The 24,942-nt window shown below is 41.0% G+C and overlaps 1 protein-coding gene across 7 annotated transcripts in view; it reads right to left on the bottom strand.

Moving 5' to 3' along the window:
• didum (dilute class unconventional myosin) overlaps positions 1 to 24,942 on the bottom strand; it is a 101,946-nt gene that overhangs the window by 4,275 nt on the left and 72,729 nt on the right. For 4 of the 7 annotated variants that reach the window (XM_069306992.1, XM_069306996.1, XM_069306993.1 and 1 more), the window contains 11 exons: positions 24,222 to 24,365; positions 22,788 to 22,896; positions 14,582 to 14,771; positions 8,921 to 9,119; positions 7,163 to 7,256; positions 5,384 to 5,425; positions 2,360 to 2,506; positions 1,553 to 1,902; positions 1,258 to 1,366; positions 500 to 648; positions 44 to 301 (listed from right to left, as the gene is read on the bottom strand). In XM_069306992.1, the coding sequence (XP_069163093.1) occupies positions 44 to 301; positions 500 to 648; positions 1,258 to 1,366; positions 1,553 to 1,902; positions 2,360 to 2,506; positions 5,384 to 5,425; positions 7,163 to 7,256; positions 8,921 to 9,119; positions 14,582 to 14,771; positions 22,788 to 22,896; positions 24,222 to 24,365 (1,791 nt within the window). The remainder of the gene's footprint in view (positions 1 to 43; positions 302 to 499; positions 649 to 1,257; positions 1,367 to 1,552; positions 1,903 to 2,359; positions 2,507 to 5,383; positions 5,426 to 7,162; positions 7,257 to 8,920; positions 9,120 to 14,581; positions 14,772 to 22,787; positions 22,897 to 24,221; positions 24,366 to 24,942) is intronic. The other 3 variants (XM_069306995.1, XM_069306998.1, XM_045758555.2) reach the window with 3 other exon arrangements.

Raw genomic sequence — 24,942 nt, 5'->3', positions numbered from 1 at the left:
CTTCTGACCTAAAACTCGTGGAGCTTATCACACATCAACTGACCTGAGATACAGAGAGCTTGTCACACATATCACATATGGAGTGAACATCATCATCTGTCTTGCGAGCTTGAAGAAGTTGAGCAGCCTGAATAATGGGAGCGAGTGTATCTGTTACCCCAGACTCGTGAAGTCTCATATCACGTGTCCACTGCTCCAAATGACTTAGATTATAGCGGATCTGCATACCTTTCGACCAGTGACACATGTCTTTGCGGAGCAACAAGTTGTTTAGAGATCCCGCACAGATGAAGTAAAATATCTGAAATAAATATATTTTGTATACATTCAAGGCTAACTGCTAATTAGCTAAAATGTAATAAAAACTTATATACTTGGCTAAACAATCTAGCAACATAATTGTCCTCAGTTTCCAACTAATAAGCCAGAAATTTATCATTACAGAAAGTAAAGAAAACACTTTCTGTAAATTTATTTTCTCTACTATTAGCAGTCTCACCTGTCTGAAGACTTGAGTTATAAGTTCAGGATCAGTACCAAACATGGCAAGTGTGCGATAGAACTGAGTCATCTCCTTCAGTAGAAGATCTAATGCTTTTTGAGGTTCCACCGGAGACTCCAGCTCCCGTGCCAAACTGCCGGCTCGACCTGGGACAATAACATAATGAAAGCTGTTTATCTGTAATGAAACAACTTTTTATAATTCCTTAAAGATTAAAGCAATAAACAGTAATATTACATTTTCAGATTTTACATGGACATTAATTATGTGGCATACAATGCTTCAGTTCTTCTGATTCATTTTGCAATGCAGCATTTCCAGAACTCTAGCAACCCCCTGCTCCTTGACATCTTCAGCCTCAACCTGGAACTCCAGCACCCCTCAGACCTCCCAAAACACCAGTAGTATGTTGGGAAACTATATTGCCACAGCATCAGGAAGACCACACAAATTAGAATTTTGTTTGAACATGTCACTGCTCATCCATACCAACTAAAAGTACAATAAAATTTGGTTCTGTGATCAAAACATATACATTTGTATTACAGTATTATCACAGAACTGCACTTTGGGTAAGCCTACTTGTATTTTTTTGTACCTAAATATTTTTTGTAGTTTGCTTATTCTCATACTTTTAGAAAAATGATTCGCTGAATACTGAAAATAAAGGAAGTGAAAGATTTGGAGATAATGGCATGTTTCAAACAACACCAAAGGTTGAGAGCTAATGTCATCTTATTTTAGGATGTTCCTACCTCTCATGCCTCCTGGCTTGTTGCCCGAGAGCCCCGCGATGGCCTCGTGCTCCAGGATGGAAGGTACAATCAGTGGTTGCACTTTCTCCTCCATTAGTTTTATTACACCCTACAAAGCCATACAGATTTTGGGTTAAATCATTAGTTTCCTAATTCAGTTTAAAAATACATTAAAATGCTAATTCTTTAGGAATGCATTAATCTACAGATAATTTTTTTTACATTAAATTAAATTATCATTAAAATTATCATCAATATCATTAAATTATAATTAAAAGAGTAAATTATCACTCACATTATAAATCCAAACGGCAATGTCGGACAAAACTTGTCGGTATTCTGACAAATCAAAGTTCTTCAAAGACTGTTCATTTTGTTTAACAGTATTTTCAGCCTGGAAAGCCTTGTCGCCCGAATACTGTTTGAGATTGTGTAAAAGTCGAAGGACATTGGATAGCCACAGAACGGTAGAATCTAAATCTTCATGTCGTTTTTTGATAACCCTCTTCACACCATTTACTATGTTGTTGAGAAGAGAGCGCACTTTTTCGTCATCGTTGATGTGATCAGTGTGTCGAATGCACATGAACAATATGTAGGCTGGAAGTCCTGGCAGGAATGTCACAGCCACACGCGGCTTCAGCTCTGATCAAAGAAAACAAATATAGGAACAAAATGTTTCGTAGAGTAGGCAGTCTTGTAAAATACAGCATGCCAAAGTCTTATAAAAAAATTAAAACAATATAAATATTAATAATAATACCCATCTTCTGTAGTAAGGCAATAGTATTTCAGTACTGTACTGTTATAGAGATAAAGTTTCTGCTATGAAACATTGTCAAATAATTCAATGAAGCCTTTCTAACCACAATGATCTAGTCAATGAACATCCATGTGAGTTTCGGCACAATAACAAGGCAAGATGAACTGTAAATAAGTTAACACTTATCTTAATTGTCCTTATTTTATGTAATAAATAATATATATCAAAGTGTCTTTCTAGAAAACAGTTTTGAGACACTCAAAAATTCAACCTTTCATACAAAGTTGCAGAGAGATGTTGGATACTCAACAAATAAAAAAATCCACACCCTGTGCATACCATAAATGAGGACTCTAATAATCTGCATCTCCTCCCGTCGATCATACTCAAACATGCCCATGTAGTCGCGCTCCTTTTTACGAATGACTGGCATCACTTCACCTTCGTTCGTGGCGGCCACATCGAGCAAGTCGGGAGGATCACCACCTAATGGAACAATGAAAAAATAAACATTTGGCACAAAACAAAACAAAAAATCAGAAATTTTTTACATTTAAAATATTTTTGCATTTTAGACAAAGTTCATATTGATCTTAGACCACCCGGGCATTTCATGGTAATAAATTACACTGAAAAAATTATTACCCGGTATACAGACTTCACAATGAATTTTATCTCTTTTCAGATGAAATCAAATACTGTATCTGTAATGACAAAGTGTGGGAAGCAATCTAAGATTATGTCATGCCAGAATATTAGAAGCCGATTCAAACTTCTTTATACACAGTAGCATTAGTATACTTAAATTACTGTACTGACCTTATATTTGACTACTGTAATACTTAATACAATAAAGTATACTTATGGTAAAACAGTTATAACTATGAAGAAACTTACTACAATGCCGAAGTGATTGAATGAAGGTGAAGGAAAGACCCAATTTATGTTTAGGTGTGTTAAAAAACTAATTTTTGGATGTACTACTTGATGTCTCAAGGTACTACATACAATGTTCTCAACATTGTATACAACACCTTGAGAAAGGATGTAGATTACATCCTAAAAATTTGAATTTTATTACTGTACTGTACATGTACAGTTACACATAAATTGGGGATTTCCTTCACCATCAATTAGAACTATATAAATAATATAGTTCAACAAACCTCCAATCTGATGTTAATCAAATTTTTCAATAGGTCACCGAAAATAACATGATGTTTAATGAGGATAAGTTCCAATTACAGTGCTTTGGAAAACACAAACCATCAAAGTAGAAATCACATATAAAACAGTCAAACCACACTATTGAAATAAAAAGCAATGTAAAAGGTTTGACAAGGTTTCCCTTGTCAAACCTTGACCAGATGTCAAGGTTTTGGAAGGGTTTAAAGGTATTATGAATTGACCGCTGCTGGTAATCTTTCTTGATTCGACTGAGTATTCACTAGTATTTGCACGGTACCTATAATGGCACAGCAGGGACCACATGAAAATATCCCTGTGGTGGTTGTGCAAGCTGACTGCATCATGATGCTAGCCAAGGACACATTTTAGAAAGTAAACACATATTATAGCTCAGAAAAGTAGGAAAAATATAAACAAATATAATACACAAGGGAAGAAAATGTTTTGAAATATCAATTAATATCTTAAATGCTAGAAAATTTTAATTTTAAGTCCTCTTAAGTATTGATATGGGACTCTCACGTTTTTCAGGGTTATTAGCCTATGCTATGTGATCATGCAAGACGACAATTTAACATACATTACATACATACAGTACTGTCAAAATATAGCATTATGCAAGCCAGGTCACACAATGATGCAATTGTTACATAAGGTACATGCTTATACAACATAGTAATTACAGTATGATTGCTGTATCCCAAGAGCCTAAATCTACTTGCTGTGTCAAACATGGAAGCAATTATATCCATGGGTTTTCAAAATCCACTTCAGCAGCCTTGCAAAGAACCTAGCACTATTATTAGCTCTCTTATTTAAGTAACATCTAAAAACAAAGTAATGCTAAGCGAGAACGATAAAGAAAGATAAAGAAAAAGATCATCTTTGAGGTGGTTCCTGACTGCTATGGAACAATGGACAAGTGGCTACTGTATGTACGTCAAGGCAAGAAGTTAATCTTTCTTCTGGCTCTCTGCAATGAGGATTTTGCAACACTTACACTGTGCTTCCACTACTAGTAAAATGAACACGAATAAAACACAAACCATAATACCATATTATTGAATGACATGCCAACATCTCCCGTCTTTACACAAGCAGGAAATTGGTGGATATTTATTGGGGGTGCGTGTCTGAGCAAGACTCTAATGAGGGAAATATGTAATGATTATAGTACAGTACAATACCATATAATATACAGTACACAACATTATTACTCTATATGTACAGTACATTATATTAAATGCACAATACAGTATTGTCTACATTACAGAACAGCAGTGAGTGTACAGTAAATAACAGTATTATGTGTACAGTACAGTACAGTATTATGCATAGCTATATGGTATGTTAATGAAGTGATCTTGGCTCAAGAACTCTCTACATTCAAAAACTTGAGTAAATGTGTGTGTGGTAAACAATGACAGCAGTTAGAGGGTAAAACTATTTACAGTGCTGTATGCACACACTAAGCATTTGGCATTTTACCTGCCAATCATTTATAGCAAAATTAACACACTCAGCATCTCTTAAAATAGTTATATCTAATATTAAAACTGCAATGAAGCATTTATTGACGTGTTGGAATTTGAAACCGAGTTTTAATTCATTCATCATTATTAAAATAATTATTTAATTCAGAATTTATTTTTATTAACTTATAGTAACTAATATGGTAGTTGCTAAATTCCTAAATTACAATATCAAAATGTTCATTAAATTCATAATTATTAAAATTAAATTTAGTCTTATTAATTTTTGTGTATATAAATAAATATTAATTTATTTTAATTTCATTACTGTACTATTAAATTTATTATATGTAGGATTACCATTAAAAATCATGCGCTAATATTTATTTCTGAACTGAAACTCATAACCTCCATATCCCACAAAAGTAAGACTGGCGTTATAATAGTGTACCTCAATACCAATAAATAATATAATGACTACAGCATTTTGTGTCCATTAAACATTTGTTGCAATGAAAGTAAACTTGACTTCATGGGGGGCACTCGGTAACACTAGTCTAGTAAGCAGAGAGATGACATCTTTAGTACCGGAATTATTGCATATTTTTCTTTTCGACATTCAAGTATGTATTTGAGCACACATGCACGAGCCCATGCACGTGAATGTGGGGTCATCCCCACTGTGCACATGCGGGCAGCTTACCATATGGGCTGCCTTGTGCTGAGGACCGCTTGCTGCCCGAGCCTGCAAGGTCAGCAAGTCAGACGAACACAAAGGTCAGAAAAGAGTGACGAAAAACCACAGAGTAAATACACCTAGGAAATAGCTACTCATGGACAAAGAGATTATCATCAGTAATTGGGAGGTGTGTGTAATTATGTTAAATGAAGTGTAACACTAATTAGTGTATTGTATGAGGTAATTATACACTTAGGTAATTACAAATACATACATAAGTACTGGTATAACTTATTCCAGGGGAAAAAATTAGGATTACGAACCAGCCCAAAACACTGTGTGAGCTAGTGGCTTTACAAGAATGTAAGAACTCTTGTATATATAAATATTATTAATAATATAAATTAATATATCATAATTATTTTTATGTTTTGCTTCATTCCACATACATATTTAATCAGCAAAGAGGGTCTTGTAGTAAATTGGCTTCATTATTGACTTACAATCAGTGATACAGGGTTTAGTTCCCAGGTGGGGCAGAGGTGGTTGGGCAGATTTCCTTTCACCTAATGCCTCCGTTTACCTAGTAGTAAATGGGTACCCATGAATTAGGCAACTGTTGTGGGGTTACATCCCGGTCCTTGAAAGCATCTGCATTGAGGAGGGTTTCTGTTTTATTATTTATAATATTTGAAGACATACCAGAATTCTTAAGGAAGACAGCAGGGTGGGAGAGTGGTCTGGCTCAATAACATCTATTTTACATGCCAAATGATGGATCTTCTCTGCAGCACTAGTGACCAGAGCCATCAGGGATGCTAAGTGGAGGTGTAGAGCCATCAGCTGCTAGACCTTGTTGCTCTTGCTCTGCTCTCAACCTTTACTGCTCACTCACCACCTGGTAATTGCTTTCTCAAGACCTCGTAGTAACACTTATTATATTCTCCTAGTACAGCTGGTTGCGTCCTTGACTTACAATGGGGGATCACAGGTTAAACGGGATTCCTTTCAGCTAATGCCTCTGTTCTCCTAGCAGTAAAAAGGTAGCCAAGAGTTAGGCAACTGTTGAGAGGTTGCATCCTGGGAAGGATCAGTAGTTCAACCTAGGGAGGACCTTCATACAACCCCTAAGGTACAGTACCTGTGTATATATATATACACAATATATACACAGGATTCCTGTTCCCTGAGAATTGAAACTACTATTATTATTATTATTATTATTATTATTATTATTATAATACTACAAACTAGTGGCACAATTGAAATAAATATGACAACAGAAGACATGTAACAAACAACAAAACCTTTTTTTTCACCATGAACAACAAAATTTATCTAGAATTCATGAAATCTTGTTTATCTCTGTATCATTAAGGATGTCGGCCACCATACTGCTATCTGTACTGACCTGTTGATCTTCCCATCACCTATAATAATTTTCTTACCTCAGTAACTTTTAATAATACATTTTTTAATTACCTTCAACAGAATGAGTTACCCCAAGCATGATTCCCCTCAACTAACCACCTGCCTGGGCAATACATAGCACATGTGTTATCTACTATTAATAGTAGATAACTACTATTAATAGATCCCAAGTAACAGCTCGGGAAGCTACCATTGCTTCCCTCATATTTAGTATAACTAGTGGAGAGTGTCGGAAAGTACTGTACTGGTATTTTCATCATCTGAAAGAATTAAAATGACATCTAGAGACTTGTTGTGCTAATCTATTGGTAAAGATTTTGTGAACAGAAATGATAAAGTGCAAAAGCTTAACTGAAAAAGTTAAGTACTCACCACCAGCCTCTTTGAGCTTTTTGGCATAAGCTCTTAGCGAGCGCTTGTACTTCTTAAGTTGCTCAGTCAGACTGTCTACCTGGCCCTGAAGATTCTGTTGGGTATGCAAGAAAAAATTCTTTAGTATCATACATCATTGCCAGTGTGAATTTTATGCACTTATATATACTTGACAATTGTCCTGTCCTCTGCACCACTGCCAAGGCTCTATGATAAATGTTTAATATCTTAACTCTTACACAGTATCTTTTTGAAAAACCAAAACTGGAAGCAGTAGACAAAAAAACTTGATATATAAGGTAGCAGTAAGCCAATCAATAAACAAGACTGAGAACTGGGTATCAATACTGATCCAAGCAGGGCACAACACAGCACAGAAAACAATTTACAAGACTATTTTTTAAATGCCCTTTTCCTGAGCAAACACAGAAAGAATGTAACTTTCACCATGATTTCTATTTTCTTAAGCATAATATGGCCTAGTGTGAATGCTAATCTTGTCTTTCAGAATGTTCCATATTATATTATAAAACAGTTACTCTCTTTCAGAATGTTTCTTTCTTAGAAAGTATTTCTTAGAAAGTATTTTAGAATACTTTCTTTCAATTAAGAATGGTCAGTGAGGCCGAGAGATGCTGTACTTATAATTAAGAGGCAAGGCATCATTTTTGTCTCCAGAATGTGGCAGCAAGGCAGAAAATAAATGGAAGGACGCATGGAGGCCAAATAAATTAACCAAGATGTTTTGGGTAGAGGCAAAATCTGAACAAGATTGGCTTGGCAAATGCTGAACTGCTACATGTTATAAAAAGAAATCCGCAAGCAGAGTTTTAATCAATGTACAGTATTAGAAATCACCTGGTGGTGCTGGAGCGGCCTAAGTTTAACAGACACCTGAGGGCAAGGGAATGTGTTAAAGGACCAACAGCATAAACTATAAGAGTCACTACAGTACTGTACATCTTAAAGTTGATGACAACTGTATACTTATTTATATCTCTACACTAAGAAGTTTAGAGGTCATGGTAATGGATACTGGAAGCAGCTTGTGACTCTGAAACCCTTGGATGGTACACAGTACAATGAGTAAATATTATACCTACCATTAAACAAAGTCTTGACTATTGCAAGGATATTTCTAAAAAATTTAAATTTAGTTCTACAAGATCTAACCACAAATTGTTTGCTGAGAGAGGATAATGTTATCCTTAAGCTCACTAGACTATTGATAATAGTAACTGCCTGACATTCTCAAATGCCATCATTTCTACTCCCACTAATGTGGGCAATTGCCCTCTAAGGTGTTCAGCCTTATTAGTAATAGTGAACAAAATATTTACTAATTGAGTAATAAGTGAAATAAAGAAGAAATACTTGTAACTAAACAATGCTGTAACTAGATAGTACTAATATTCTATAATGAGTGAGTGTTGACCATAAATTACACACACACACACAAGTTAGGTGTTAACAACACTTAACTTAACCTATTAAGTTGTTAATTAACTTAATAAACTTAAGTTGTTAACTTGTTAAGTTAACAAATTAGGTAAGAAGGTGGTAGAGGCCAAGACCGTCAGTAGTTTCAAAGCATTATATGACAGTGTTGGGAAAACAGGACACCACGAGCGTTGCTCTCATCCTGTAACTACACTTAGGTAATTACACTAAGGTAATTACACACTACTCGTGCATTAACTACACATCACAGATAAGCCCTCGGGTACAAAACTTCATGTTAAGTATAACGACACTTACAAGATTCTCAGAGGTGAGGCGCATAATCTCTGACTGCAGAAGTGCCTCGGGGTTGAAACCTTCACCCTTGGATAGATTCTGCGATAACAATTTCTGCTGGCGCTCATTGTCCCGGCGCAGTCGCTCCAACTCGCTTTTGTACTCTGTTTCTGTTTCACGATGTCGTAACTTTTCTGTTTTGAGTTCCTCCTCTAATTGTCTGAAGAAGCATTGGGATGAAATGTTTAACATAAATGATGAACATGATAGTTCATGTTTCCCTAATAACTAATGAGCAGCTACTGGACTAACTGGGCCTAATTTCAATGTTAAACATGTGTTATTCAATATGCTGCACAACAAATAAATTTAAACAACGCATGTTAAAAAAAAAAAAAAAACTAACAGTTGCTCAGTCTGCACTTAATAAAAATATAAATGTACAATTTAACAAGGCCATAATCACATTAACTTCCCCTCAGGAACATAATATATATTCCTGAGAAATCTTGAGTGCAGAAGCAGAAGCACCATTAAAATATTATTCTAACAAGTCTATGCCAAAAATAAAGCAGGATACATTGCAAAACATGAACAATTTTGACCAACACATGTCAGTGTATTGGTCACTACATACTTTATGCCGCAACATGTACATTATATAATGCTATGTAGCTAGAGAGTAATGTTACCAAGTCTATATCCCCACAATACTGTACTTACAATGTCAACATCAGCTATGGATAACATAAAACAGGTACGTCATAATGCAGGTTAGTGCGCATCATGATATAGTACACTCAACACTCATATAAAAATATTCATGATGCAACTACTATTTTCTACAAGCTTTAAGTGTGACATTCTATAGCTACTCAAAACACACACACAGTAAGAAAATCTCAGATGAACTATAACCCTTTGTACAGACACGAGCACCAAGAAGTACGCACACACACTGACGGTGTTCAGTAGGGTAAGAGAGAACATGCTGTCTCACACATGTAAAAGTTCCCTAGTCAAAGTCTACAGTTTATCAACACAAATACTGAACTGCAGTATAAACTCGGCTGTGAGTGACGTGTTAATTTCCATGCTGTCCACTGTATTTTGTCAATGTTAACATTGATATTCCAGGACAAACTAATAAGTACCGTATATTATATTACATATTTGGTATACTGTGTGAATATATTATATTGTATTATATGTCATACATATTAGCCAGAGCTGCACTACTATCTGGATTACCTGGATTGTACCTGGATCAGGTTCTGGGAGTTTTTGTACTCCAAGAAGAGTAAATATAATAATAAAGGCCACTTCAAGTGGCCCACACATCCACTACAGCCTGGTTGGTGTGACACATTTTGCAGAAAACTATTAAGTTTTTCCTTGGAGAATTCTACTTTCACTCCCAGTATGATAGATACGCACTAGGCCTTGGCTGGTGGTTCAGTAACCTCCCAGCATGTATATGAAATATTACTCTACCTCTATGCCCTGACTCTTGCTGCCTATACCCAATGTATTGACTAGCTCTCTCAACATTCAAATTTTCATGACATTTTTCTTAAAGTTATGGTTGGAATTGGCTTTAACAACCTCTTCCTTTAATGCATTCCACTTGCTGACCACCTGTACAGGGAACAGGACCTTTACATCTCGTCGACTCTACTGCATGTCCAGCTTGTTTTGCCTCTTGTTAATTTAAATAGACAAAGTAGATAGGAAGCCTATTTCCCTCAGAATCTTGCATGAAGTGATCATATTCCCTCTATTACTTCTCTCCTTTAAGGTTGTAAAGTTCCTTTAACTTGTCCACATAGCTGAGCCTTCTCATTTCTGGAACTAATCTAGTTACAAACCTTTGAACTTTCTCAAGTTTCTGTTAAGCTTCAAAAAGTGTGGGTTTCCATGCTGGTTCTGCATACTCAAGTAATGATCTCACTTAAGAAATGTGTACTGAATGGCCTTGAAGGCCTCCTTGATAAGATTTTTGAATGACGTTCTTATGTTTGCTAACTTCCCATACGCTGCTGATGTTATCTTGTTCACATCAGCTTCTGGTGTTGTTGGGAATATGTCTACTCCCAGGTCTTTTTCCCTTATTGTTATAAACTGTCTTCCCCTCATGGTGTACAGTAGTTAAATACAGATCTCCTGTCTCCCTTACCCATTTTCATTACTTAACACTTATTTGGACTGAACTCCAGCAGCCATATATCTACCCACTCCTGATGTTCATCAAGGTCTTCTTGCAACACCCTATAGTCCTCTTCAGTTCTTACTCTCATTAACTTTGCATCATCTGCAAACACTGTCATGTATGAACTCACTTCTTTTGCGAGCTATTTACATAAATTGAAAAGAGCAATGGCCCTAGGACAGAGAACTGTGAAACACCACTTTCCACTCCTCTCTGACTATGACCTGTTGTTTCCTGTTCATCAAGTACTGTACTCTCATACCCACTCCAGTGGCTTTCCTGTTAGCCCTGATTGTCTCTCCATCTTGTTTATTGGTCTTTCATGAGGAATTGCATCAAAAGCTTTTTGGCAATATAGCAAGATGCAGTTTACATGTCCTTCCTTCCTTCTGTTGTCATATTTTGGTGATCCTGTCATAGAATTCACTCAAGTTTGTTAAGTATGATTTTACTTATCTGAAGCCTTATTGTTATTGTTATAAAATTTACTCTACAATCCCTTTTCTGATGACTTTCCCTGTGAATCTTGCATGAAATGCATGTTAATAATGCAGGTCTGTAGTTTAGTGCTTCATGTCTACCTCCTTTCTTGAATATTGGAACTACATTTGCCTTTTTCCCGATATCCAGTAGCTCTCCGTCTCTAGTGTAATGGTGAACACTGTAGTTAATGGGTAATGCAAAATCCCTGCAGCTTCTTTCAGTAACCATTGTGATATCTAGCTTGGTCTTTCTGCTTTTGTTACAGCCATTTCCTCCAAGTTTAATTTTTACCTCTTCTACATTAACTTCAATTCTGTCTCGTGTTGTTTCTGGTCGTCTGCAGTCACTCCTATTTTCCTATTTGGACACCAATCTGGTTCCAGTTTGTAGACCTCAAAGAACTTTTGTTGAGTTCTTCACACACACTTCTTTGTCATTCTCCAAGTGGTCCTCCCTGTCCCTGCAGTCTGATCACATGATCTCAATGTTGTTTTCTCCGTATATGGCTGTGCAATAGCTTAGGTTGGATTTGCTTTTGCTACAATGTAATTTTCAAACTGTTGCTTTGCTGCTCTCCAGATTCTAATGTACTCATTCCTCACCCTCTTTAGTGCCACTCAATTTGCCTAACAGAAGTTTTGCATATTTTCAAACATTTCTTTTAAAATTAATTTATACTTCATATTAACATACTGTATCATTTTGACAACATGAGTTTTTAGCCTAGTTAGGCAATTTTTCCATGTAAAGCAGCATTGAGAAAAAATTGGCATACAGTAATTAGGTTATATCAGGTTTCTTGTTCTTAGTTTTGACTTGATAAAAAATCACTCGTGTATATTACAATGAACTTCATATTACACAAGATAATCGTTTTCAATTTTAATATTTAAGAAAATCTGACCTATTAGGGAACACTGGCTATTAGGTATGACTCTTTATACATACATACACACACACTATATATATACATATATATAATATTACATACACATTTATACATATACATAACTCTCCAGTATATGATAAATGTGGAGACTACTACTCAAGGTTATTTCTTACCGTCTGCAGAGTGTTGGGGGGCACATCCAGACGCAGTGTTTGGGGGCACAGGTGAGTTGTGTGTTAATGAAAACAACATTTAGTGAACAGGACTTTGTTGGGTAATGTTGAGCAGGTCATTTTGTGCACGACTTCATGATTGACTACATAATAGCTCATTCATTAGGAATAATGAACAGCCTGAAGTCTAACTTTGCATCATCAATAACCTAACAGTCTTGAGCATATTTATTTCATTTTTACATGTTTGAACATTCCTCTCATCCCAACATACATCTAGAATATGTGGCCTTCAGAATACAGTATATAAGCAAGGACCATCCTGGAATATGTCATCCCCAGCACAAAACTCCCAGCTAAAGTAAGGAAGATAAATGGTAAACACGACAGCTGTCCAACAAGGAATGTACTGTATTAGAACTACAAGGATTACCGAGCTGGTATACGTGGCGGCCGTGGATAAACACTGACCATACAGCAGAGTATTGCATATGCCCACATTGCAAGAAAAGAATGATCAGATGTTGAATATACCATGTATGAAGAGCACTCTATGAGCAGTACACCAAGTTGCTTTCTCCTAAGGCATGGCTCTACTCAACTCTGGCAAGTATATAGTCCATTCAGGGCAGGACAACATTTTGCACCAAAACAGTGGGAAATTTTTCACACTGACAAACCCATCCTTCCTTGGGTCACATTGGAACAAGGGAGAATAACATACCAATTCTCTAGTGATGGTGGTACCAATAATTAACTTATTAATCTTGATTTGATTTAAAAGCAGGTTGAATTTATAAAGAACTGTAATCTGATAAAATTTATAAACTTTTAAAACTTCTCTTCAGTTTAATTTCAATATTATAATTTATGATGACTGACAAGTGGGTCAGAGGTCAAAGTACAGTCTGGTCTACCATGGGCAGTGTGTAGAGGTGGTGTAGAACTGAGTGACTGTGGAACTAACATGTGTTACCAACAAATCCTTTCTTATTGATGGTTGTTTCTCTTCACTCAAAGATATTATACAACTGCAGCCACTTTCAGTCACACTCTTAAACTTTCCACATACAATATTACTTTCTTAATGTCAACAGATGGTGACTTTTCATGTCGTACTCACAACCCCAACTAGCTTTATCTGCTACAGCACCCTCTACCACACACACACATAACATGAGACAAAAGTAAGCATTTAGTTTAAAAATGGCAATAAAAAGAGTGAAAATTAAATCTTCTATTCTCCAAGTACTCTTTCAATTTTCAAAAGAGTTTTAACAAGCAATGCCATGGATACTGTGAGGCACTTCTTTCTTTGTCATTCTGCTGGAAATGTGACAAGAGGAAAGCTGAAAAACATTGCTGTATTTCATATTTAATTTTAACAAACTGTAAACAAATGGCTAGCAGTGGTACGATATATCAACTCGCCCCCCCTGCAGCACTGCCACACCCCACCCTCCCTGTCCTGCAGCACCGCCACACCCCACCCTCCCTGTCCTGCAGCACCGCCACACCCTGTCCGCTCTGCAGCACCACACACCCTGACCACCCTGCAGCACTGACACACCTCACACTCCCTGCAGCACCAAACCCTTAGAATGTGTAGGTGTGCACATGTTGCAGCTACTCATCAGCGGCAACAACCTTCAGGTGTGGTTAATGCTTTTCACTCGGTACTTTCCTACGGGTTCTTAGATTCCTAAAATAATATCTTTGAATTGTCAAATTTTGCAATGTGGAATTAAGGATAATGGATAAGTTAATAATGTTGGAGTTTTTGTGTAGAAAATAAGGATCTAATTTTAAATTTGAACATTTGAGGCAAATGTAATCTTTGCAATAATTCTTAACTTTTGGCAAAAATTTAGCTATTCAATCTATCCAATAAAATTCTTGCCGGTAATTCACACCAGTAATTAACTTACCTGTTAATCTGCTTTTGTGTTTGGTAAGCTAACGCTAGTTCCCCATCCTCATTGACTATATCAACATCTTTGCCATAGGATGTCTGGGTGAGGGAACGCAGATCATGGGCACGGTTGGCCAGCACTGTTCGCAGCTGGATACATTCCTCACGTCTTCGCTCCAACTCGTCTTGAAGAGCCTCAAATTGTTCTAGAAATAATAACAAATATACAGTATGAGTTATGTATAAAGTGTGCTATTGTATGTTGAGGTGCAACCATGTACACAATGATGCAAGATTGAGACATGAGGTGAGTGTATCACACAACCTTGCAATAATTGAAAGATGTATGAAAGCTGAGTGATATGTATGAACATGAACGATATGTATGAACATTTATATCAACAATACAGTACCTCGGAATACTCTGGGGAAATGTGGGAGCGAGTGCATGAGCAATATATCAAAGCAGCGTGAGGAAGAGCAATAGTAGTACCTCGAAGCAGGGTCTGAAGGTGTATGACAAGTCTCATCCGCGCCACTGTACAACAGAAGCGATGTTCCTCTTCACCACTCTCTGCCATGCCGTCCCTGCCCCTACCAAGGCCTTCTTTGGCCTGGCCTGGCCTACCTTGTCCTGGCCTGCCTTGTCCTGCTCTGCCCTGGCCCCGTCTACCCCACCCTGCCCTGGTTTGACCTGACCCACTCCTCATATCTCCTTTATCCTGAGGGGCCTCCATGGTTGCCCAAGGGGCACTCTGCAGTGTTGAGTGGGCATGATGGCATGGATGTGGGGCATGGTTGGCATGGGTGGGGTTGGTAAGCAATTGTGTGGGAGTATGCAATAGGCAGGATGTGGCAGGCTGATCATCTGCTTTCACCACATTTATGATGTCTGGTAGGACACGCCTGCCCAAGCTGCTCTGTCGGTGTCGGGCGTGGCGAAGGTGTGGACTGTGGGGAAGCGTCATCACGCTGCCACCATCACACCAACATGGATCACACAGCCCATTATAACACTTAGAGAAGATGAGGGTCCCCTTTTCTCAAGGTATACAATACATTGTGACATTTTGCTGGAGAAGCAGGATTCAGATGATACAGTAGTTGAGGGCAGTTAGGAGCACTGGTGTTGGCTGTGTAGTGTGGGAGGAGAAGGAGGGGGCAGCGACGACTACACCCTCCTCTCTCAAGGAGTCTACTCTCTCACCTGCTACAGCTCGTACAGTAACAATTTGAGCTTCCAGAGAGACACACACACACTTTAATGATAGTGTCATGCTCTTGAGCATGTCACATTCACTGTCACATATAAGAGCTCAGAAATTTACTCTATAGCCACAAAAAACACTACCATGCAAAACTTTCTTGCAGCACTACTAAAAATCTCCCATTGAATGCATTATTCTCAACATGTATTATTTTTTATCATAAAACTAATCAATATTAACTTCTAAATCAAAATCAAAAAGGTAAATGTGAATACTTAAGAGGGTAATGAGTACCGTGCAGGTGGTTATCTTCGAGGTTATCTTGAGGTAATTTCGGGGCTTAGCGTCCCCGCGGGCCGGTCCTCGACCAAGCCTCCTTTTTGTTACAAACGCCCCAGGAAGCAGCCCGTAGCAGCTGTCTAACTCCCAGGTACCTATTTACTGCTAGGTTAACAGGGGCATCAAGGTGAAAGATTCCTTTTGCCCATCTGTCTCCGCCTCCACCAGGGATCGAACTCAGAACCTCAGGACTACGAATCCAAAGTGCAGTCCACTCAGCTGTCAGGCACCCTACTTACCACCCTCACCTACCGGGTGAAGTCTGCCCCAACGATTCCCAACGTCCTCATAACACCTCACAGCCCCTCCTGCATTACTCTTATTCCCATCTGCATCACTTTTACCACCACCACCACCAGCAGCCACATCAATCACAGCAGTAGCAGCTCAATTCTCAGCAGCAGCCACAACAATGCCAGTACCCACTGCAGCAGCATACGCAGATTCACCCACATCAACAGCCACATCAGTCACATCAAGAGCATCGGCTACATCAACATCAGCCACATCAAGAGCATCAGCTGCATCAAGAGCATCAGCTACATCAACTGCATTAGCTATATCAACAGCCACATCAATTGGAGCAGTTTCCTCAACAGCATTAGCCACATCAACAGCACCACAGCAGTGGGTGAAGCCAGCACTACACAACCATACGAACCATCCTCTCAGACTACGATGACCTCCTCTCTCACTATATGACAACTCCACCCTCTACCCTCATGCTCACCCTATTTCCAGGCATGGTGTGATGGTGAGTATACCAGACCCATCTTCCATGGTCATGGTATAGTGAGTGATGGTGAGTATACCAGACCCATCTTCCACCATCACGGTATAGTGAGTGATGGTGAGTATACCAGACCCATCTTCCACCATCACGGTATAGTGAGTGATGGTGAGTATACCAGACCCATCTTCCACCATCACGGTATAGTGAGTGATGGTGAGTATACCAGACCCATCTTCCACCATCATGGTATAGTGAGTGATGGTGAATATACCAGACCCATCTTCCACCATCATGGTATAGTGAGTGATGGTGAGTATACCAGACCCATCTTCCATGGTCATGGTATAGTGAGTGATGGTGAGTATACCAGACCCATCTTCCACCATCATGGTATAGTGAGTGATGGTGAATATACCAGACCCATCTTCCACTATCATGGTATAGTGAGTGATGGTGAGTATACCAGAGCCATCTTCCATGGTCATGGTATAGTGAGTGATGGTGAGTATATCAGACCCATCTTCCATGGTCATGGTATAGTGAGTGATGGTGAGTATACCAGACCCATCTTCCACCATCATGGTATAGTGAGTGATGGTGAGCATAAAGAGCACATCTTCTATGATCTAATAGCATTAGCTGACAACACAGGTAACAGCAGCAGCTGATGCCGTCGACGCAAGAGCAGCAGCAGCTGACGCCGACGACGCAAGAGCAGCAGCAGCTGACGCCGTCGACGCAAGAGCAGCAGCAGCTGACGCCGTCGACGCAAGAGCAGCAGCAGCTGACGCCGTCGACGCAAGAGCAGCAGCAGCTGACGCCGTCGACGCAAGAGCAGCAGCGGCTGACGCCGTCGACGCAAGAGCAGCAGCAGCTGACGCCGTCGACGCAAGAGCAGCAGCGGCTGACGCCGACGACGCAAGAGCAGCAGCGGCTGACGCCGTCGACGCAAGAGCAGCAGCAGCTGACGCCGTCGACGCAAGAGCAGCAGCGGCTGACGCCGACGACGCAAGAGCAGCAGCGGCTGACGCCGTCGACGCAAGAGCAGCAGCGGCTGACGCCGACGACGCAAGAGCAGCAGCGGCTGACGCCGTCGACGCAAGAGCAGCAGCAGCTGACGCCGACGACGAAAGAGCAGCAGCGGCTGACGCCGACGACGCAAGAGCAGCAGCAGCAGCAGACATGGTAACATTGAAGGAGTAAATTCCAGAGCGGCGTGCGGTCTGGCCACCTTACGCCCCACATCATGTTGGTCACCTCTTGCTCGCCGACCCCAGCCACACCTGACTCACACTCTTATCCTACACTGTAGAACAACACTGTACACTGTAGTAAAGACTGTACACTGAACAGGGGTGACTGGAATCACTATGTCCCGTCTTCTGCTAGTTCCTCCAAGTATGTGTGTGTGCATACGAGACAAGAACAGTCTACAACTAGGTGAATACAACTAGGTGAGTACGTTTCGAGTGTAGATATGAGCCCAATAGGCTCAGGAATCTGTACACCAGTTGATTAACAGTTGAGAGGCGGGACCAAAGAGCCAGAGCTCAACCCCCACAAGCACAACTAGGCGAGCACACCCCTGTGCGTGTATACATGCTCGCGCGTGTGGAGGGCCACGTGCGTGCGTGAACAGTTACCCGCCAACAATACACTAACTCCAGGAATTTCAAATATTCACGCTTGGAAGCCTCCTCCTCCCCCCCCAACAATTGGTTCCTGCCAAGGGCGCACCTAAACACTCCTTGTAACCTTCAACACAACACAAGACTCCAACCATATTTAATTAACAACTGCGTTTATTTTCGCTAATCTCGCCATATGACTGCAGGAGTAGATAAGATTTATTTATTTATTTATTTATTTATTTATGCATATACAAGAAGGTACATTGGGATTGTGAGGATACATAATATGGTATTTACAATCTTGTAAAGCCACTAATACGGGCAGCGTTTCGGGCAAGTCCTTAATCTAAGAAAAGATGATAGATTTAACGTTTAGGTTTTCACCCGTCACACCTGTTTTTGGTGGGTTTCTAAATTCATAAATTCAAATTCAGTGTTGTATTATGTTGGAGGAGGATCTCGGCGCTCATCCTCACACTACACTGGTGGTCCTCACACTGACCCTCACACTACACTGGTGGTCCTCACTAGTCTACCACCACACACACTGACCCTCACACTACACTGGTGGCCCTCACTAGTCTACCACCACACACACTGACCCTCACACTACACTGGTGGTCCTCACTAGTCTACCACCACACACTGACCCTCACACTACACTGGTGGCCCTCACTAGTCTACCACCACACACTGACCCTCACACTACACTGGTGGCCCTCACTAGTCTACCACCACACACACTGACCCTCACACTACACTGGTGGTCCTCACTAGTCTACCACCACACACTGACCCTCACACTACACTGGTGGCCCTCACTAGTCTACCACCACACACTGACCCTCACACTACACTGGTGGCCCTCACTAGTCTACCATTAGTCACACTGACCCTCACACTACACTGATGGTCCTCACTAGTCTACCACCACACACTGACCCTCACACTACACTGGTGGCCCTCACTAGTCTACCACCACACACTGACCCTCACTAGTCTACCACCACACACTGACCCTCACACTACACTGGTGGCCCTCACACTGACCCTCACACTACACTGGTGGTCCTCACTAGTCTACCACCACACACTGACCCTCACACTACACTGGTGGCCCTCACTAGTCTACCACCACATACTGACCCTCACACTACACTATAACTGAAGCAGGAGCCAGGAGAAGTACCCGGAATAAGCGATCATTTGAGGTGTGAGGAAGGTAGCCTCACAACCTCCACTCACAACCCGGTAACAACACTACACTTCACTCCTACAACCACAGCTTCAGATAAACTTACTGATACTTTCATTCTTAAAAGAAAATGTTGACTTTATTATTTTCATACAAGTGTCACAACCTCTTGGCATGTTAATTAACCATCAATATTATTAAGTCATCAGTCAATATTCACAAAACACGTTTCCTAATACTTTTCAAATAAATTATACACGCACACATTTTCAAGTATACATGTATACTTGAGTGGTGGGGACTTTCGACAAGCCGCCGGCTTCCCGTCCTCGCCGAGGCCACTAGGGTTAGTGGCCCTCGGGTAGATCAAGGTATATACAGGTAGGGCAGTGCCGCGTGAGGGTGAAAGACCAGTGAAGCCATCACTTAGGCCGCGCGGGGCCGTCTACACATGTACGGTACACATTAAGTACGGTACATTTCCCCCATTACACACTGTTCACTCCCGGAGTGTTGCGAGTACACTAGCCAGTGTTCCTGGCGGAGTAGAGCCACGGGTGTTCGGGAGGCTGGAGGAGGAGGAGGACACTCGCTCTACCGGCACTAACTTGCCCCCACACACTACACACGCTCTCACTCGCACACTCAGCTCTACCATGCACGCTCTCTCACGCACACTCAGCTCTACCTGGAGTGTAAACACTACACACGACTCCAGTATCTGCCAACTTCCCCCGAGAAACATTGTAACAGGAGGTGCAGCAGGCGGGAGAGCGGCCCTCTACGTCAGGCGGGAGTGTCAGGTAGAGGGGGAGGCTCTGGACACTAGAGATTGGGGGAGTATGAGGCGCTATACGGTGATGGAGGTGTGTGTGGTGGTGGACGCTCCCTGTCCGCTAGGTAAATAGCCCTCCTGCTGCTGCTGGCCTCTCCACCTTCCTCTCCCCTCACCACAACCCCCCCCCACTCTCCCCTCACCACAACCCCCCCCCACTCTCCCCTCACCACAACCCCCCCACTCTCCCCTCACCACAACCCCCCCACTCTCCCCTCACCACAACCCCCCCACTCTCCCCTCACCACAACCCCCCCACTCTCCCCTCACCACAACCCCCCCCACTCTCCCCTCATCACAACCCCCCCCCACTCTCCCCTCACCACAACCCCCCCCCACTCTCCCCTCACCACAACCCCCCCACTCTCCCCTCACCACAACCCCCCCCCACTTTCCCCTCACCACAACCCCCCCCCACTCTCCCCTCACCACAACCCCCTCCACTCCCCTCACCACAACCCCCCCCCCACTCTCCCCTCACCACAACCCCCCCCCACTCTCCCCTCACCACAACCCCCCCCCACTCTCCCCTCACCACAACCCCCCCCACTCTCCCCTCACCACAACTCCCCACTCCCCTCACCATAACTCCCCCCTCTCCTCCCACCCCCGCGAATTGAGAGAAATTAACTCACAATATGAAAGTACTTCCAGTCTCTATCACCTATCCAGTCACAACTAGCCAAAACTGGGAACCAATGAGCCAGAGCTCAACCCCCACAAGCACAACTAGGCGAGTACCTATCCGCAATTATGTCCCCATACATCGTCTCCCTGCTGTATTAGCGCCAACCTCATTCACCAGGTACCTCTCAACACCTCTCATCTCTCACCATCCTCAAGATTCACCCCTCCCCCCCCTCCTCACCATTACCAGTAACACACATCTTCCCCCACCTAATAAAACATTACCCCTTCACCTTCCCCCTCACCACCCAAGACAACCACCACCCCCGCCTCGCATCATGGACCCCCCCCCAACATCACGGTCCGTCATCTACAGCAAAACATTAACCCACAACACAAATATCCCAGACACGCATTCTTGTGTAATAGCTGGGAGGGGGAGGATGGGGAGTGACAGGGAGGGGGAGGAGTATATGACAGGGAGGGGGAGGAGTATATGACAGGGAGGGGGAGGAGTATATGACAGGGAGGGGAGGAGTGTGACAGGGAGATGTGGGTATATAGCACAGTGTCTTGTATTGCATTATCTTTTAACACTATAAATGTGTTTTAATGATATTCACATACAACATGAGTCAGCCAGACAGGATATTGAAAGGTGCCAGGTTGTCTGACTTAAGCAATTAATAAGTCACACCTATAGGAGTTAATGACCACAAGTTGACCAGGGGTCAGGTCGTGTGAATTGACCTTCCTTCTGCCAAGATTATAATTAAAGACGGTTGGTGGTGTCTTTCCATCAAACAAGCCGCTGTTTAAAGTATGGTAGGTAGAGAGCCTGGGTAGGTAGAGGTTCTACGTACTTAGTAGGCGGGGTTTCGCTCTCGGGTTCCCCATAAATACCCAGGGAACTGTATATTTGAGAGCAGCAGATAGAGCAGAGCAGACACAGAGGATTGAAGGAGTGAGTTAAAGCGCTGGTCCCGAGGCTCCAGCCGCCAGACTGGCCCCTCCAGGTCAGAATGGGGACTCTGCCTGTCTACTGTAGCCCCCCCCCCCCCTCTCTCCCCAACTTAGATCCAGAGACTTTGGTGAGTTGAACTGTAAGGTGACAAATTTGGTGTGTTGTCAAGTAAAGCTTTATGTTTTACATCTGATTAACAAGAAAATCAAATGGTTGCGAAGGGGCGGGCGCGCGCGCGCGCACACACACACACACACACACACACACACACACACACACACACACACACACACACACACACACACACACACACACACCAATTGTTTTAAAAATTACTTAATTAATAAGCACAATGTCCGCTACAATTAAGTAATTCCAATGATCGGGAGGATGGGGTTGTGACAGGGATGGGGAGGGCCATCATCTAAACACACAGTTCCTTTCAAGAAGGAACTGTGTGTTTAGGTGATGGCTACACACAAAACACATCAGAACAGGTCCGTTTAAACTCTAATGAAAATCTAAAATAAGACACTTAACCAGCTAGGTAGACTCCTAGTGTACTTCAGTGCACTACATTGAAACTTCTACTAGTTTTACGTTAATTTTACCACAACTTTATTTCATACAAATGTTCTCAAGATGTTAGTGTGTGTATCAATACAATAAAAGTGCATAGTTAACACTCACTCATAAACTCTTGAACTCTATTATTCTGCGGCTCAGAGTCAGCAATGGATTTTCGCAGGCGATTAAGGTCATCCTTCAATTTAGCATTTTCCATCTCCAGTTCCTGAAGCTGTGAGAAGTGCAGAAAATAATTATAGTAAATAAAATTGTAATTACAGGTAACACCAACACTTACAAAAACAGCAATGAGATTGAAATACAATTTATGCCGCAAATATACAAAAGGCGGCTGCTTGATACAAGAGCTACACAAGTTTTGTGTCGGTTTTAGTACATTGCAAGGAGTACCATTAGGCCAGAGGTTCTCAAACTGGGGTATGAATACCCCAAGTGCTTTATAAAGTGCATGTGTGTTCCAAGGTTTGCTCTAGTGATGAGAGCAAACTTAGAATACAGGTATATACATCTTAGTGTAACCTTGCAAATTATAAACACCAGAGAAAGCACCAGAGGTACACACACCTCAGCCTGAGAACTCCTACATTAGAGCATTCATTTATCCAAGACTGCATATACATTCCTTCATAAACATACCATACTAAAAATCACTTTCATTACCTTCAGAATTTAATACGGTTGTCTGGTAGTTTTTTATAAACAAATATTTTGAGCTGAGAGCTTGTTATCAGTTCTGTGGACCTATCAGTGTAAAGTATTGGGTGTTATAAAAGTATTTATTGTATTTAGAGTAATACATTTACAAGTAAATGCCAAATTTACTGTATACTATATGCAAATGCATATTCAAATAATTAAATAGGCCACCTACATATAAAGACACAAGGTTGGCTGCCAAGTGACTGCCCCTTGTGGAGCTTAACAATACTATACATTCTAAACAAAAGGAGAGAATAAAACACAAGTGCTTTCTGTATTTGTTGAAATTTAAGAATGGTTGATGCAATTAATTTTCAGAAAAAAAAAGTAATGATCATGAACTACCTAGCGGCACAAGCAACGAGTGGTGGTGGGTTAAGGGTAAAGGCAGTCATCAAGCAGGTGTTGCCGAAGAGTGAGCATACGTTTGTGGAAAAATAAAAGTAAAATGACAACTTGTACAAATTATCTCATTTGTATTGCTTCACTACAGAGCTATTGTATCTGAAAGAAGAGTGGCAAGGGGAAAAGACTGTTACATACTGTAACTGCTCCATGCACAATTAAACAAGAGTGAAAAATGAATACACACAGAAATCACAATAGCGTGATGCATCAAATGAACAAATCCACAAGGGCCGTGATGAGGGTTCGAACCTACGCCCGGGATGATCCCAGACGCTCCCAAGCCTAGTCGACTAAGGCAGCGTCTGGGATCATCCCGGGCGTAAGTTCGAACCCTCATCACAGCCCCTGTGGATTTATTCATTGAAAAATGAATATTACTATAAGCCTTATTCTCTAAACTACTGGCATTCACTACTGCACTAAGCATACCCGAATGAGCTCCTGTGCGTGCTGTGGGTCATCCAGGGGAGATGACGATTCCAACTGATCTATCTGTTTGGCCAGACTCCTCCGTTCCTTTTCTAATTCACGCACTTTGTTTTGTAGTTGAAGTACTAAGGTGATGTCCTCCACCTATTACCATCCCAGATGAGTGTATCATCAGAGAGAGGATTCACCAAGCAGCAAGGAGTAGGGTGAGTTATATCAAATAGTTAGTGAGAGTAAGTACAATACATGCTTAAGACAACCCACATCCTTAAGTGAAATATCATACCAAGTTGCAACAATATTAGGTGCTTATCCCTCTGGTTTCTAAACTTCTCTATTGTATCAATTGTATTATAAATACAAAGGAGGCTATCACAAATGTATTATTGTTATGCATCACCTTTTTCAGTAAAATCATGTACAAGTTTGTTAAAAATAAAAAGATGTTAGCAAGAATGGAACCGAAGAGATACACTGAAACTAGTAAAGGTAAATACAATACTTAAAAAATAGAGGAAAACAGGAAATAGTTAATACCTATTGCCATGAAGTCCATGAAAAGGTGATCAGAAATCAAATGAAAAGCAAGATATAGGACAAATTTAGCATATTACATCAATCCTCACAGTGTGAAGGCAATATATGACATGTTACTCAAGGATGCAAAGATTTGTAATTTTTGTTAAACTACTGACTTCCCTAAACATAAAGTAACCAAAAG

This window comes from Procambarus clarkii, chromosome 59, assembly GCF_040958095.1.
Source record: "Procambarus clarkii isolate CNS0578487 chromosome 59, FALCON_Pclarkii_2.0, whole genome shotgun sequence".
Taxonomy (NCBI): domain Eukaryota; kingdom Metazoa; phylum Arthropoda; class Malacostraca; order Decapoda; family Cambaridae; genus Procambarus; species Procambarus clarkii.
Note: the sequence above shows the minus strand (reverse complement) of the source record. Positions and strands in the feature narration are given on the sequence as shown.